Genomic DNA, 12,909 nt, shown 5'->3' with positions numbered 1-12,909 from the left:
AGTATTTCAAACCTCCACTGGCAAAAAGATTATCACTCACTGAAGGCTCAGATGATGGTTAGCATTTTTTAGCAATGAAGTATTTTTTAATTAAGGTATGTACTTTTAAAAGATGTAATGCTATTGCACCATGAATAGTATAGTGTAAACATAACTTTTATATGTACTAGGAAACCAAAAAAAAATTGTGTAACTTGCTTTATTGTGATATTTACTTTATTATGGTGGTATGGAACTGAACCTGCGGTATCTCCGAGGTATGCCTGTATTGAGGAAACGGAATAAGTGGAATATTTACTTGTTAAATGATACATACTTTTCGTATTCCATATTCTAGATCTCGCGTGTCATTCGTACTCCCCGGGGAAATGCCCTCCTGGTTGGGGTGGGCGGATCGGGAAAGCAGAGCTTGACAAGGTTGGCTTCATTCATTGCTGGCTACGCTTCCTTCCAGATCACTCTGACAAGGTAACACGCTTCCACTCTAATTAACCTGAAATGGATTTTGATAAACGGTTCTCAGAGGCCACTTGGAGTTAAGAATGCATTTTTCTCATACCTGAAGGAATTATAATAGTTTTCCTTCTTGAATGCCGAGTTATCACCTTCCCCTTTCAACCTCTGTTATGGACCATGAAAATTTCACGTTAATAAATTGCCTTGGAAACACTCCAGCATCTCGTTACAGTGAAGAATTGCCTCTCTGTTTTTATGTTATGCTTGATATGAATATTGTGTGTATTCCTTTTAGTGCATTTCAGAAGAGATTTATCCTTACTAAATGTTAATTCAGATTTCAAGAATCTACAAGGTAGATCTGTGTCATCATGGAGTTTATAGCAGTTCAATGGGGACAACTGAGCAACTCATTAAATGAGGTGTGATAGGTAGACGCTATCTCTGATAAGGAAATAAATGCAGATAAGATTCTGCTGAAACACGGGCAGGGAATTCCTAACCTAGTTTCGAGGATGATCAGAAAAGTCTTCCTAGAGAAAGGGATGTTTCACCTGAGACCTGAATATGGGTAAAGTTATCTCAGAGAAGAGGAGCAGTAAAGAATGTTCCAGGCAAAAGGATCAGCACATGTGAAGTCCCAGTTGAGGCCCTGGAAACAGTTAAATATGGCTGGTGTACAGATTAGGAGGAAAGTGGGAAGGGAAGAGAAATGGAGGGCTTTAAAAGTGTCATCAGGAATTGGGACTTCATCCTAGTATGATGGGAAACCAGTCATCACTAGGGAAGGCATGTTGGATTTGCATGTACAGAAAGTGGATGGAAGGAGCTAAGATGGAAGGGTTTGAAGGCTGACTCAGGGATCTCAGCGAGAGGCGGTGGTGTCATGAGTGGTGGCAGTGAGAGTTGAAGAAAAGAGAGCAGATTTAAGAGATCCTCAGGAAGGTGGAGCTTTTGGACTTGGTACATCCTAGTTCTGGCTTGAGGAACTTGATATATGGCACTGCTATTCATCAAGGTAGGGAAGCCAGAAGAATTTCCCCTGGAGTGTGTGCAGAGCAGGGAGAAGTAGAAGGTGGGATGTGAACAGAAGAGATACAAGCAGGGGTGATGCAGAGAGGCTCAACAGAACTTCGGGAGTAACCAAGATGAGGTGAGAAGCAGGAGGCCAGTTTGGGAAATTTAATTGGGCTGGAAGTGATCAGAAGTTAATTTCTAGGCGTGAGAGTAAGAGTCTTGCCTGTTGGGCATTGACCAAGTGTTGACTTGGCCCTGTAGGGCAGACATGCTGCTGATCTGTCTCACTGATGGAGATCCATAGTCACCTGCCGGGATAAAGGTTGAAAATTATTAAACATTGGGTTTGGAGATCCAGATACTCAAGTTGTTGTGGTTACACCTTTTATTTGGTCTAAATTGTAGGGTTCTGCTTGGAGAATAAATCCAAAAGTTCGCCATTTTTACCAACTACTAAAACAGAGAGAAAGAATTCGTTACCTTGTGTATAATTTTTTTACTTTATGGATGGAAACCGAGTTAGATAAAGGATAACCTATACAGGAAAGGGATTGAACTCTGAGATTTTTGTTCGTAACATTTTTATGAAACCTTATTGTTTTCAAAGCACTTTTATATGCATGAGCTAATCTGATCTTCAAAAGAACTTTTTGGCTTTGTGGGTTAGCAGGTCATCTAGTCCATCTCGCAGCTGAGGCTCAGAGAGGCTAAGATTTGTTTGAAATCTCCAATAAACCTGGGAACTGGCAAAAATATTTCTGGTTTCTGGTCTGCCATGACTTTCACCACCCCCCGCTGCCTCAGTAAAAATACCTTGCCTCTCCTCTTCCTGTGATACATTAGTTCCTCTGCGTGTTGTCATGGGAATGCTCCAGTACTGATGAAAAGGAGGGGCAAGGCCTTCTCTGCCTTCTCATAGTCTTCCAGAGACCATCCTACTGCCTTAGCCTTTGCACGGCCACGTGACCAAGGCTCAGGAAGCAAGTGCCTCTCCTTTGGGAAGCACAGGTTAGATGACACGGTCGTATTGTTTCAGGCAGTGGGGTCATTGAGATCGAGGGGACTGGGCTGAGATCTTCCCCTCACGTCATGAGAAGCTGGGGTGAGGTATTTTCCATTGTCCTCTTTCCTTCCTTCCTTCCTTCCTTCCGTTTCTTTTTTCCTTCCTTCCTTCCTTTCCTTCTTCCTTTCCTTCTTCCTTCCTTTCTTCCTTTCTTTCTTTCTTTTTCTTTCTTTCTTTCTTTTTCTTTTTCTTTCTTTCTTTCTTTTTCTTTTTCTTTCTTTCTTTCTTTCTTTCTTTCTTTCTTTCTTTCTTTCTTTCTTTCTTTCTTTCTTTCTTTCTTTCTTTCTTTCTTTCTTTCTTCCTTCCTTCCTTCCTTCCTTCCTTCCTTCCTTCCTTCCTTCCTTCCTTCCTTCCTTTCTTTCTTTCTCTCTCTCTTTCTTTCTTTCTCTCTCTCTTTCTTTCTCTCTTTCTTTCTTTCTCTCTCTGTCTCTTTCTTTCCTTCCTTCCTTTTTCTTTCCTTTAGGGACCTTTCTCTGAAATTTTTTTTTCTGATCTCTCAGATCTCACTTAAAATACTGATGCATGGTACTGATATTTCTACTTCTACGGTTATGGTTTTAGATGCTAAAAAAGCATGGACTATAGAAGTTAAATATTTGGTAGCCTTTTAAAAATCGGAAGGTGTTTGCTTTTGTACTCTGAACTCTGAGTTTATTTAATGATGCAATATGCCAAAATACAGCATAGATGATGGAATTAAAAAAGACAAAGAAGAAAATAAGCTTAAATACTAATTTTATTATTTGGCAAAGACAGTGATAGCTGCCTCCTGTAAGAGAGAAAACTTAATTTAGCGAATCCGAGTCTCCAGGATTGGGATATTTAAATTTTCACTTTTGGCAGTAATGGGCTATTCTATATTGAGATCTCTAACATTTCATGGTTGCTGCTTGATTCCACTAAAGGATTGCTTTGGGTCTGAGAGAAGATTTAGAGTGGGATATTTAATAATGTTTCCAGTGATTCTACTGCCGTGTACTGATTGCTCTGAACATTCTTTCGCGTGAGATCCAAAGATGCAGTGAAGATAGTTGTGTTGGGGGATGAGGAGGGTACCATCTATCTCAGAGATTCTCCCTCACCCCATATAGCAAAGGCTTGAAATGATTGAGTTTAGTTTACTTCAAGTTATGAGACTTCTTTTAAAATATCAGTTGCAGATGGGTGCTTAGGAAACATCCCAGTTTGGCTTTTTCATTATCTTGACCAACAAATGTTTTCAAAATGATACATGTGTATACACATTCTGATGGCATTTAGTTGTGGTAAAAATTGTACTTTTTGCTTCAGGTTGACTTTTCACTCTAGATTTTTGAGTGTGTGTAAAAATAGAATGTTTTATAAAATACAGTTTTAAAAATTATTTTCATTTTTGTGTGTAAATATAATGAACCAGTAACATTTACCTGCAGTCTGATGGAACAATATTAGCATTTTTTTTAACCAAATGTCATAAAGCATTGTTATAAGGATCTTTCCTTCCCGTTGAAATATTTGAGCTAATGACGCAATGACACTATTTCTTTAGATCCTACAACACATCAAATCTGATGGAAGACCTAAAGGTTTTGTATAGAACAGCCGGTCAGCAAGGCAAAGGAGTCACTTTTATTTTCACTGACAATGAGATAAAAGATGAGTCATTTTTGGAATATATGAACAACGTTTTATCATCGGGTGAGGTAAGAGCTCATTTCTCCTTTATGTGTTTTGCCTCCTCAGACTCCTTCCAACGTTTGAGCTCCCTGTCTTTCCTTCCATTAGAGTTCTGAATAAGAGCTGTTGTTGGGGATTAGGTGATCAGTATGAAGAATGGCTTTTTCTATTAGATTTTTGAAGAATAAAACTTCCAGTCAAAATGTGGAGCTGTGCTTTGAAAACGTTAATGAAAGCTCCAAATGAGAAGTGGAAAAACAGAAGAAGGAGGTTATAAGGAAAGCTGATTGGATTTTTGATATGTCCATTTACCCCCTTAAAGGGCTATGACTTTCCAGCTAATAATAGAATCATTTGTGTATTTTAAAATGTGGTGTAGTTCATCTTGAGGACTTTTGGTGGATTTTTTTAAAGGTGAATTTAAAGACACAAATGAAGGAAAGACATCATACGTATCAAGCTGTCTGTTCTGATCTGTTGCCTGTGCTGAATTGGAACGTCTGACTTTTTCTTGAAGGTCTCCAGCCTGTTCGCTCGTGAAGAAATTGATGAAATTAGTAGTGATCTCATATCTGCCATGAAAAAGGAACACCCCAGGCGCCCTCCTACGAACGAGAACCTGTATGACTACTTCATGAGCCGAGTCCGGCAGAACCTTCACATTGTGCTCTGCTTCTCCCCGGTGGGGGAGAAATTTCGAAATCGAGCTTTGAAGTTCCCCGCCCTCATTTCAGGATGCACTATCGACTGGTTCAGCCGATGGCCCAAGGATGCCTTAATTGCTGGTTAGTGTGGTGGAAATTTTTACGTCAGAGTTTCTGGTTTGCTCTGTGTATGTGTGTGTGTGTGTTTATTTATTTACACTCTGTGCTGTTTGCTGTCTCTCTACTGGACTGAACCCAAAGTTTGCCCAATTTTGCCCAAAGTTTGCAGATTTTTGAAAGGTGCTCTTTCTCATTTGGCAGGTAATTTTTTTTTTTTTTTCCCACCAGAGTGTGATTATCAGAGAATGAGATCTTCAGTCTATACTCCTTGGGTTTATTTTCAGAAATTTCAGTGTTTTCAGTGTGGTGGAAAGCTTTGTCTCAGTTGGTCCCCAGGCAAGTTCTGGGATGTCACAGGAGGGCACTGAGGTTTTAATCTCTTAGGTAGCATTTGTGTTCTTTTTCAAGGGGGCGGAATCTCATGTAAGGTATTATTAACAATAAAAATAAACATTTTAAGATAGAAAAAGAAAGAAAAATACCATATGATATCACCTATATGTGGAATCTAAAAAAAAAAAAGACACAAATTAACTTATTTACAGAAAACAGAAACAGATTTGCAGACATAGAAAACAAACTTATGGTTACTGAGGAAAAGGGGGTGGGAAGGGATAAATTGGGAGTTCGGGATTTGCAAATGTTCACTACTCTATATAAAATAGATAAACAACAAGTTTCTACTGTATAGCTCAGGGAACTCTATTCAGTATCTTGTAGTAACTTACACTGAAAAAGAATATGAAAACCAATATATGTATGTATACGTATGACTGAAACATTATGCTATACACCAGAAAATGACACAACATTGTAACTTCAGTGTACTTCAATAAAAAATTAATTTCAAGTGACACACACCTAATACCAAAATTAGGATGATTTAATTTAAATAATGGAGCTCTTTCTGTTAAGTCTTTATTTCGGTCGTCCCTCCTATTACAAGACAAAAGTCCTTCTTTTGTTTATTTCTCACAAATCTGCCCCATTTAAAAAAATCTTATTGCAACAACCCAAGCCAAGATTATATGGAGGGCAGGGAAACTTTTGTTTCTGTTTCCTCAGTTCCTAGCAAGCGTCCTGACTTTCATGCATGCGTCTATTTGCTCATTTATTTAGAATGTATTTGTTGAGCTTCTTGCCACTTATGGAGCTTGGCATATTGGAGGATAAGGCAGACTCATTTCTTCACTCCAGACCCTCTTCCCTGCCAAGCTCATCCACAGCCTCCTGTGTAATATGCACCATCAATTTTTATCTCTGGTCTCTCCTGTCCTCTGGCTTCAAAACCTGTGCCCTCAACTGCCTGCTTGATACGTTCTCATAGATGTTTCTTAGGCTCCTTCAGCTGAAAATGTCTAAAACTGAACTGGTTCTCTTCTGATTACTGTCTCCCAGGAAGTCTCACGATGGTGCATGTAACTTGGCAATCAGAGAACTCTTTGTCTTTAACATCTTCCTTTTCTTCAACTCTCAAGTCTACTCCATCGCTAACTCATGTCAACTTTATCACCTGAATATTGCTGGAAACTATCCAACCCTTTCCCTGTCGCTGGCATCCTAGGCCAAGCTATCATTGTAACTCACCTGGAAGACTCAAATCGCTTTCTGGTGGTCGCTCCTCCTCTCGCCTGTCTCTCATCCATCTCACATTGCCGACAGAACAATGAGAAAAACACAAACCCCATCACATTGCTTTCAACTCAAAACCTTCCACTGCTCTCAGGAAAAAGCAGTTTCTAGCATGGCCTGCAAGGCTGGGAAGAGCTGGCCCTGCCCACCTCCCCTGCCTCACCTGAGGTCACTTTTTCCTCCTGCTCTGTTCTCCTTGAGTCTTGAACGTGGCCTTTTTCTTCCCATGTTTTGCCCTCCTCCTCCCGTTCTCCCTGAGCCCTCCTCCCTTTGTCCGGATACTGCTGGTTCAGCTAAATGTCACTTCCTCAGGGAAAACGTCCCCTGCTCCTCCCCACCCCCCACTAATCCAATTGTCCTGTTATGCATTTCACAGCGCTCTGCTCTTCCTTCTCGGAATAACCATAGTTTTCAATTTAAATACTTAGTTGTGTGATTTGATTAATGCTTATCTGTCCTACAAAACTAAAACTTCGTGGGCTCACAGACTACATAATCTTTGTTCACGATTTCAGGAGCTACAGGGCCTGACGCCTGCAGGGTTGAGTCAATGAATCAGACCATTAAGATTCATCATCCTTCCATAATATGGCCCTGACTTACTTGCAGTCTTCTCTAATCCAACATAAACCTTCTTTCTTTCAGATATACCTCTTCTGTTTGAACCCTGAATATCCTCTGATTATCTGTGTTCTCCCCCATGTTGTCTCCCCTATCAAGACTGTTCTCTGCCATCTTTTTTATCTAAGTTTCAAAGCTTAATCAAGACACATCAGATCCTTTGTTCACTTAGGAATATTTAGTTTTTTCCCCCTTTCTTAGACCTTTTATGTCTATAGCACTTAAACCGTATATAATGCACCTGGGCATTTCAATCTTTTTAAACCTTTTGATAACCAGTGAGCTACTGTGACTATGTCTCTGATCTAGTCTAGTAAATGTTTAGAGCCAGCCTACTGCCTGCATACACAGTACCGTGCTAGTCATAGTCGTGGATAAAATAATTATAAGACACGAGACATACCTTCTTTGTTTTATGAATATAAAACCTTGTTGGGAAAACCGACATCTACACTTAATATTAATCTGCCTTGTGTTGTTTTGAAGGAATACCATCTGTGGGCATTGGAAGTACTCAGTCCACTTAGGGGTGTAAGTGTTATTTATTCTTTTTAGAAAATTAGGAACAAGATTTCGAGAAAAACCATTTAAGGTGCCTTTAAGATCTGTATTCTGAATTAAATTATTATCTCCAGGCACATCAATAAGAAAAGATACCATTTTGTTAGCATATTTCATTTAGATTATAATAAATGTTTTCCATAAAAGTACTGAATTATTGTGCATTTTTCTAATTTATTTAGTCCTCAAGATGTACTTTATTTTTATTTTTTTTAAACCATTTTAGTGAAGTCTGAATGACATACAAAGAGCTGTACATACTTAATGTATACAACTTGACAAGTTTGGAGATGAGTGTTTACCTGTTAAACTATAATCTATGTCATAAATGTATGCATTATTATCTCCAAAAGATCCCTCCTCGCTTCTTTAATGATGACAATGATAATGACTATTTTTGTGGTAAGAACACCTGCCATAAGATCTACCCACTTAGCAAAATTTTAACTATTCAGTGGAGTATTGCTAACTGCAGGCACTATGCTGTACAGAAGATCTGTAGGACTTACTCATTTTGTGTAACTGAAACTTTACATCTTTTGACTAATATCTCCTCATTTTCTCCACCTCGTGTCCCCTGGCAACTACCAGTCTACTCTGCTTCTATGATTTGATTGTTTTAGATTCCTCATGTGAATGGTATCATGTGGTACTTTTCCTTCTGGTCTGGTTTATTCATGTTGTTGCAAATGGCAGAATTTCCTTCTTATTTTAAGGCTAAATAATATTCCATTGTATGTAAATACCACATTTTTTTTTTTAATACCACATTTTCTTTATCCATTCATCTGTCGATGGACCCTCAGGGTGTTTCTGGGTCTTGGCTATTGTGAATAACGCTGCAGTGAACAAGGGAGTGTAGATATATCTTCAGTATCTTGATTTCAATTTCTTTGGATATATGCCCCAAAGTGGGATGGCTGGATTATTTGGTAGTTCTATTTTTAAGTTTTTGAGGCAACCTCTTACTATTTTTCATAGTGGTTGTTCCAACTTATATTCCCACCAATAGTGTACAGGGGTTCCTGTTTCTCTACATTCTGGCCAATACTTTATCTTTAAAATTTAAACAAATTTTTTTATAATAGCCATCTTAACAGGTATGAGGTAATATCTCCTTGTGGTTTTGATTTGCATTTCTCTGATGCTTAGTGACATTGAGCATCTTTTCATATACCTGTTGGCCATTTCTCTTTGGAGAAATATCTGTTCAGTTCCTTGCCCATTTTAATCAGGTTACTTGTTCTTTACTATTGAGTTGTAGGAATTCCTTATATATATATTTAACCCTTTATTAGGTTTGCAAATATGTTCTCCTCTTCTGTAAATTGCCTGTTCATGTGTTGATTATTTACTTTGCTGGGCATAAGCTTTTTAGTCTGTAATCCCACTTGTCTATTTTTGCTTTTGTTGCTTGCACTTTTGGTGTCACATCCAAAAAATCATTACCAAGACTCATTGTCAAAAAGCTTTTCCTCTACAGTTTCTTCTAGGAGTTTTATGGTTCAGGTCTTATGTTTAAGTGTTTAAACCATTTTGAGTTGATTTTTGTGTATGGTGTAAGATAAGGGTCCAATTTCACTCTTTTGCATATGGCTACCCCGTTTCCTCAACAGGATTTATTGAAGAGGATGTCCTTTCACCACTGTGTATTCTTGGCACCCTTGCTGAAGGTCGTATGACTGTATGTGTGTCAGGGTTTATTTCTGGGCTCTCTATTCTGTTCCACTGGTCTACATGTCTGTGTTTATGCTAGTACCATGCTGTTTTGATTTCTGTAGGTTTGTTACATATTTTGAAATCAGAAAGTGATTTTGATTTGTTCTTGCTCAAAATGATTTTGGTTATTTGGGTTCTTCAGTGGTTCCCTATGGATTTTAGGACTTTTTTTTTTTTTTTCTGTTTCTGTATAAACTGCCTTTGGAATTTTGATAGGAATTACATTAAGTCTGTAAATTGCTTTGGGTAGTATAGATACTTGAAAAATACTAATTCTTCCAACCCATTAACATATGATATCTTTCTTTTATATTTATATCTGCTGTAATTTCTTTCGTTAGTGTTTTATAGTTTTCAGCACAAATCTTTCACATCATTGGTTTAATGTATTTCTAGATATTTTATTTTATTTTTGATGCTAATATAAGTGAGATTATTATCTTAATTTCTTTTTTGGATAGTTTATTCTTGTTCTTTAGAGTATTTTTCTAATTTAAATATAGTCAGAAAGAGCCAAGTGTCCTCCCCTTTATCCCACATATACAATAGATGCTAGATTTTGTAGGATTTTAATAACTATATTGCTTTTTTAAAAAGTGAGTTCTTAATATGTATGAATTGAAATGGACTGAATTTCTGGGTGAAACATTTAAAGGAAAATATGCTTTGTAAAACTCTAGGCTTTCCCACCATTTAGTAATCTTCATTTTGGCAAATCTTTGTTTTCAGCTTTATGTGGAGTTGTTTTGAGTTGTTTCTAAGTATCTGTATTATCTTCATTCTGGGGGTATCGCATTTCTTAATGAAACCTTGTGATTCCAAAGTTACTATTAAATCAATTAAATTCATTTAGATTTCTCCAAGGCAAAGATAATTATTAATGTTTGACTAGACACCATTTTATATCAGTACAGTATTATTAAATTGGAACTAAAATCAATAGCATATTTTTGGCATATTTCAAAGACCGCCATCTTAATTATGTAAATAAACTGGCCCTCTTTGAAAATTATTACTCAGTTTATACTATACAAGATTTTGGCCTTATGAGTTTGCCACCATTGCTTTTGCAACTGTTTGCAGCTAATGATGCAGCAGAAAGAGAGGTGAGACAACTGCACACAATAACTGCTCAGAAAGTAAAGCCAACCACAGTAGTTCCCACTGGTTCCCAGAAAAATTAGCATCTTTTGTTTATAAAGCACATTAGCAGATATCTTTGAACTTAGGCTTTAATTTAAAAAATGTTTGTTTGGCACTAAAAAGACTTTGTGTAGTATTGTTTTATTTGAATTTCTAAATCAAGGTGATGTGAGCTTTGGAATTCATCATCTCAGGCTTTGAAGTCCAGTTCTGCTACTTACCAGCAAACTTCTCTAAGCTTCGTTTCCTTATCTACAAAATGTACATAGTGATATCCATCATTTAGGGGTGTTGTAAGGATTCACTGATAAAGTTTTGTGATTTAGGATCTGCTGGGATTAGATATGCTTGCCTCTGAATGGATCGGTTAAGAATGTGTCTGTAAGAGAAAATCAGAGAAGCGGTGGTGTAAATAAGTAGGTTTTTGTTTGTTTGTTTCTTTTTCCTGGTACCAAGAAAATGCAGAGACGTGCAGTCAAAGCAATGCCGCTGGGAACCTTACTCCTACCCCCTTAGGCTGTGGCTCTTACAGGCACAAGATGGCGGCTGCATCTCAAGGCTTTGCGTCTCTTGGTGCCTCATGAAGCTTTGCCTTTTACTTCAGGGCAAGATTCTGCCCTGGGGACTTTTGTCTATGTGTCATTGGCCAGAACTGAACCTCACCCCCTGCCCCAGTGACAAGACAGTCTGGGGAATCAAAGAGTTTTAGTTGGGAGTTAGATTGTTACTCTAAGCAAAGTTGGGATTCTTTAAGTCACAAAGAGAGGGGATGGTAAACTGACTATATTTCAATAAAAAAATATATATATATATATATATATATATACAAAAAATAAAGTACATGTGAGAAGTGAAAAGTAAAAAAACACAAAACAAAGAGGGAATGGCTACTGGATAGGCAACAAATGCATCTTCCTCACTTTATTCCTTCAGTTCATCGAATCCAAATGAGGTGGAAGTTTGAGGGCATCAAAATTCAGGGACCGAGGTCAGTGTCCTCCCTTCTATCCCACCTCATCTGTTCTACATCAGGTGAAGTGAGCAAACAATACCAGGATATAACCCACAGCAGCCTCAGACAGCAGCCTAAAGGTGGGCCCCCAAACTGGCTTTGCTGCTCTGGTGACTGGACAGTGAAGGTGACAGAAGGGTTTTCTATGGCTTGCGTCTGAGTCTCAGCAGGCTTAGGTCACCCTAAGAGGAACTGCAACCCCCCCCCCCTTAACCTTTCTGGCATCGGAGATTGCGGGTCTATGGAAAAATATGTTTTGAATCCATCCCATTTTTATTCTTTGACTTTTGGGAGAGACAAAAAGACAACTTGCTACATCAAGAAAAAAGGCACCATTTTGATACTCTCTGTTTTATGTAAGAAAGAAAAAAATCGTTATATGATAAATACAAGAAAGTTTTCAGAAAGTGGGGTTGTCCCTGAGGATAAAGCTTGGTGTCATTCCTAGCACACAGACAGTACTTCAGCCACTGTGATTAATACTGACAAACAATTTGTCACGGGAAAGAATTGTTCCTATATTTCCAGTGATCAGACTTAACCTTCCTAGAATTTAAATTGTTGATAGGATTTGCTTAACTACATATGAAAAAAATATGACTTCTGAGGGTCTTAATTTATTGCCTTTCAGTGTATATGTTAAACTGTATTTGTAACCACGCTGATCAATTGTCTCTATTATTTACATAAATGTAAACACCACCCTACAATTACGGCATTAAGAACTTGATATAGTGAGACTTACTGATGAAAGGCACCATTTTTCTGTCAAGTTATGACTTGATAGGTTTGTTCACTCGGTTCCTTGATTCTTCCTCTTTTCCCTCCCATTTTATGGGCCGTATTTCTATTTGCAACTTTTATGTCTATTATTCAATACTTTTTAGCACTTTTAAAGCCAATCCATAGGCCATTTTTTTTCTAAGATGCATAAAGATGGCTTTGATAATTTTTAACTGTGTAATGCATAACCCTTGTGAATTCCTTGGAGTTGAGACCAAGTGTCATAGTGGTGGGCATTTGGCACACATCCTCTATGTAAGTGATGATGGATTAGCTCTGACTTCATGGCCTAATCTTATAATAAGAAATACTGTCTTAGAATTGGTCCCGTGTTTGGCACTGTTGGGAAGATAAAGGTCTACAACAGGAGACTTTTGTTCATCCATTTTTAAAGGATACCATAAATTTGAATTGACTACAGATGGCCAGCTGCCACATTTAAGGACAAGATGGCCCAGGCATAAAAAAATGTAATGACGAGC

At 37.9% G+C, this 12,909-nt stretch overlaps 1 protein-coding gene across 1 annotated transcript in view; it reads left to right on the top strand.

Annotated features, from left to right (window-relative positions):
* Positions 1-12,909, top strand: part of DNAH5 (dynein axonemal heavy chain 5) — a 193,974-nt gene that overhangs the window by 117,484 nt on the left and 63,581 nt on the right. The window contains exons 53-55 of the mRNA XM_074353814.1: positions 338-468; positions 4,065-4,218; positions 4,710-4,977. Of these exons, the coding sequence (XP_074209915.1) occupies positions 338-468; positions 4,065-4,218; positions 4,710-4,977 (553 nt within the window). The remainder of the gene's footprint in view (positions 1-337; positions 469-4,064; positions 4,219-4,709; positions 4,978-12,909) is intronic.

Source organism: Camelus bactrianus, chromosome 3 (assembly GCF_048773025.1).
Source record: "Camelus bactrianus isolate YW-2024 breed Bactrian camel chromosome 3, ASM4877302v1, whole genome shotgun sequence".
In the NCBI taxonomy this organism is placed as follows: Eukaryota; Metazoa; Chordata; class Mammalia; order Artiodactyla; family Camelidae; genus Camelus; species Camelus bactrianus.
Note: the sequence above shows the minus strand (reverse complement) of the source record. Positions and strands in the feature narration are given on the sequence as shown.